The 4,647-nt window shown below is 31.3% G+C and overlaps 1 protein-coding gene across 1 annotated transcript; it reads left to right on the top strand.

Annotated features, from left to right (window-relative positions):
• Positions 1-611: 611 nt before the first annotated feature.
• Positions 612-4,179, top strand: LOC112728157 (probable inactive receptor kinase At5g53320). The gene is made up of 3 exons (XM_025778196.3): positions 612-1,462; positions 2,862-3,318; positions 3,471-4,179. Exons 1-3 carry the CDS (start codon positions 779-781, stop codon positions 4,019-4,021), a joined length of 1,692 nt encoding a protein of 563 aa, XP_025633981.1. The 5' UTR covers positions 612-778; the 3' UTR covers positions 4,022-4,179.
• Positions 4,180-4,647: the final 468 nt, after the last annotated feature.

Genomic DNA, 4,647 nt, shown 5'->3' with positions numbered 1-4,647 from the left:
ATTTGGTTTTTAAGAAAAAAAAATTATAGCGTTAAATATATAATAGTTCTAAAAATATAGTTGTTTAGAATGTATTTTAAAAATATTTAGAAGACAATAAAAATAAATCTAAATTAGCTCAAAATTATTTTATTATATATATATATTAATTATTTTTAAAATAAATACATAATAATAGATATAAAAATATATAATTTTTAATATTATATGTAATTATAAATATTAAATAAAATAAAATAACTTTATATCACACTCTCTTCCTAAGATTACTGATATACTTTTTAATTTAAAGCAAATGCTCATTAAAGCTGTCTAGTAGAGATCCATCTCCAACCATGATATTGAAATGTCAAAGGTAGTAGCTATAGCCTATAAGAAAAGAGAAATGTTGTCTGTATCAGAATTTATTTATTGTTTTTGTTATTATTTAATCATTAGATGAAGTTTAGATGTTAATATTTTTATTAAAATTTAATTAGTACTTAACTAATAAAAAAAAATGAATAATATCATATTATTTTATATCATTAAAAATATTAATAATAATTAATTAATGATTACAAATTACAAAATTTATTTTTTCTAACTTTCTTCTAATCATTAATTCAATTTTTTTAGAAATAGTTTAGTTACCATCGTATCACACATCACAACTAGGCATGGAAGAACGAAGACAATAAATGAGTAAACCGAGTAGTCATGTCTCAGACGCGTTGACCGAGTAAAGCGACTTAGCATAACTTCTGCACTTCGTTGATACCGAGAGGTAGAGCGAGTTATGGCGGCATCATTGGTAGGAGGAGCTGCCATAGGAGCTGTGTTTGGAGAACTCCTGAAAGCAGTTATAGATATGAAAGACAGAGCTGTTATGTTCAAACCAACCTTAGCATACCTCAGAACAACGTTAACGGCGATTGATCCGGTGATCAAGGAGATAGAACAACAAAACAACGAACTGGGTCGCGCGAACGCCGAGCTAGAGTTGTTGATCAAGGAAATGGAAGAAGGCACAAAGCTTGTTTACAAGTGTTCCAAAATCCACAAGCTGAATTTTCCAGCTAGGATTCGGTACCAAGAACAATTGGTAGCACTGGTGGAGTCTCTGGTGAGGTTCTTTATCATTGATATGCAGGCTCAGAACGCAAGAGATTTGAAAGAGACGTTGATGAAGGTTAGAAGAATACATAGTGCGGTTAATAAGATGCAATCGAATAGCAATGAAGAAACTACTGCTGGTGGTGGTTCAGTTTCTGAATCTGATTCTGCTAACGTACCTGTGGAGTTGAATCAGATAGATGTAAATGATGAGACTACTGTCACAATTCAGCAGCAAAATGATGAGAATGTAACGGAAATAACTAACTCTGTTTCGGAAATCACAGTCCAGTTGGAGACCCTTCGGAATGATTCTGTTGAGCAAGTCATGGAAGATGGCACTAGACTCTTACACATTGCTAGCCAAGTAAGTGTGTTTACTGTTTATTATTTACTTGGATGCCAAAGTTAAATTTGAAAATAATTGTGTATGCCAAAGCTAACTACTATAATTCTTGTAACCATGCCATTTTCTTTTAATTATTAGAGGACATTGTTGGATGAAACAAAGTATTATTTGTATATCACAAGGTGAGATTGATGATTTTAGATTTAATTGGGTTATCCTAGGTAATCAATGACTTTTTTGAACAACATGAACATCCACTAATAAAATAAAAATACACTACATCTCCAAATTACTCACCTAAATCTTAATATTAGAATAACCATCCACATACCTAGTAAAATGAACATCCGATATATTCATTGTTTAATATTTTCATTGTCTACCTATACTTTTTCGATTTAATATAGGACAAAAACAAATGATTAAATCTCTATAGTGGCTTCTAAAATTTATGTCTTTTATTATTTTAGTCTCTCAAATTTAAAATTCACTGTACGAATCTCCGAGATCTAGCTTTCGGCACTATATTGATCTTTGGACTCTTTCTGATATTGAATGAATGAATGGAATGCTGAGTTAGCTCTGACTTGTTACGCTAGACACACGACTAAATGATGTTGTTTTGTTTTGGAAAATGAAGAAAGATAAAATGATTTGTACATTATATAAAGTCTTCTTCATCTTCTTGTTTGTTGTCTTGTTTAAACACAAACAAAATAATACTGTTTAGTCCTATATGTAGCGTGAGAAGTCAAAGACAGATTAGCACTTCATTTGTTGCTAGAAAGAATTTAGGAGCCAATATAATATTCAAATCTGAATCTCGGAGATCAATATAATGAATTTTGAATTTGAAAAATTAAAATAGTAAAAACTGCAAATATGGAAGATCATTTTGAGATTTAGTCCAAAAGATATAAATTACTTATTTATTATGAAGTGTATATTTATGCACTTGATAGTAGGCACTGTCTCAAACTCTATCAAAAAGTGGAAAGAAGGATTGGGTGTGAGTGATGAAAACTACACTAAAACTCTTAAAGACAGTAGAGTGCAACACTATGTATAAAGAATTAGGTGTGAAAAATCATTGAACATCATGTAATTTTAAATAAATTTATACCAACAATCCAACTAGTAACTTATTTTTCGACCAACATCACTAAATCTTTTTTAAATTATTCTTTTACCTCTTCTCACATTTCTTCTTCCTCCTTCCAACACCACAATTTCACCCTTTACCATTGCTGTAAAAAAGTTGTACGCCTCTCTAGACATAGAAATATTTTATTAATTTGAAATAGTTCCACTAAGTTTTGACTAAACAATGTTGGTTTTCTATTTCATTATGAATACTTTTTTCAGAACATTACTTAACTTTCTTCATCATTCATGTTTTGTTTCCTTATGTATATAGACTAAAGAAGAGGCAAATAATAGTCAAGAAGAAAAGCAGTTGACGGTTGTCAAATCCTATGATCAATCATATACAGATCAGAAGAGATTCATGGGTATATGTCTGCCTACAACACCAATTCGACGTAAGAAAAGTGGTGGAAAATTCACTTTTGTTGAAGGGTGTCCTTACAAATTTGATATTGAGGATTTGTTGAGAGGTTCTGCTGAAGTTCTTGGACATACAAGTTATGCAACTACCTACACCACAGAGATGAAGAATGGCGTAACACTAGTTATAAAGAGATTAAAAGATGTGGTGGTAGACAAGCAAGAATTTGAACAGAAGATAAAGATTGTGCAAAGAATTTCTCAGCACCCAAATGTTCTGTCTCCTCTTGCCTGCTATTGTTCCAATGATGAAAATCTACTGATTTATGAGTACATGCCAACAGGCAGCTTTTCGAAGCTATTGCATGGTAAATCTGATACTTGTTATTATCATTTTGAATATTCGTTTGAAGGAAAATATTGAGAATTTCTGAAATAATAAAGTGAACCGACCTATATAAATCGACTTGAACTTTTTGGTTATTTTTCTTATTGGACCTACTATGAAACTTGATGACAGAAACATCCGAAGATAGAGATGTCCCATTAGATTGGAATTCAAGAATGAAGATTTCACTTGGAGTTGCCAAGGGTCTTGCTCACATCCACTCTCTCGAAGGAGGAACTTATGTCCATGGCAATGTAAGATCATCAAATGTGCTTGTCACAAATGATCATCAAGGTTGCATATCAGATCTCTCAATGGCGTATTCACTAAGTAACTCCTTCGACCAATTTAGAAAAACAGGTTACCAACAAAACGAAGGCTGGTGGTTGGAAGCAATGAAGGAAGAACTGACCCCCCAAAAATGTGATGTGTATAGCTTTGGTGTACTTCTTTTTGAGATGCTAACAGGAAGAGTGCCATCAGAGTATAATGATCTACCAACACATGTTAAGGATCTTGCTATTGACGGCTTTCCTGTGTATGATAGTGCAATTAGTCAAATTTATAAAAAGTATGCCAGGAAGATGAGGGAACTGGCAGAGAAATGTACGTTTCAACGGAAAGAAATACCATCCATGGCTAGTGTTGTTAGGGAAATGGAAGAAATAAGAGCACTTTATTAAATCCAATAAAGGTAAGTTGTTTGGCACAATAATCTTTGGAATAGTCATGTTTCGGTTCATGCAATTAGAGTCTTCTGACAATCTCTAATTGCAATATATCTGTTATATAATGTTTTATATGTCAATCAATATCACATAAACTTATTTTGTTGTGTTAATTGCTTGGTCCAAAACGTACATACACGAGGGATAGTTAAGTTGTTTATTTTTAAGGGCAAAAAACCCACAAGAAGTGTCCAACAATAAGAAGAAAATCTCAAACTGAGAGCCTATGCTCCAACTTGGCACCGGTACCCTCTTATTACATAACGGATGAGTAATTAAAAGGCCAATTTTACTATTCTTATGAGTTGGTACTAAATTTTATCTCACTTGCTTTTGTAGTAAGTTTTATTTTTTTTAAAATTATTTATTTTTATATTTTTAAATTAAATATTAATTTTTATTTTATTTTTTATAAATAAACACCACTTTTTAGTCATCATAGCATTCATCTAATTAAAATCACTACAAAGTACTAATCCTAACTAACATACTCATAATATTACATGTTTGTAGATAATTTATAAATGTCACACATCATTATTTATATATTAGATTTTGGAATTGAATTAGACTTATTTAAT

This window comes from Arachis hypogaea, chromosome 12, assembly GCF_003086295.3.
Source record: "Arachis hypogaea cultivar Tifrunner chromosome 12, arahy.Tifrunner.gnm2.J5K5, whole genome shotgun sequence".
Classification (NCBI taxonomy): Eukaryota; Viridiplantae; Streptophyta; class Magnoliopsida; order Fabales; family Fabaceae; genus Arachis; species Arachis hypogaea.
Note: the sequence above shows the minus strand (reverse complement) of the source record. Positions and strands in the feature narration are given on the sequence as shown.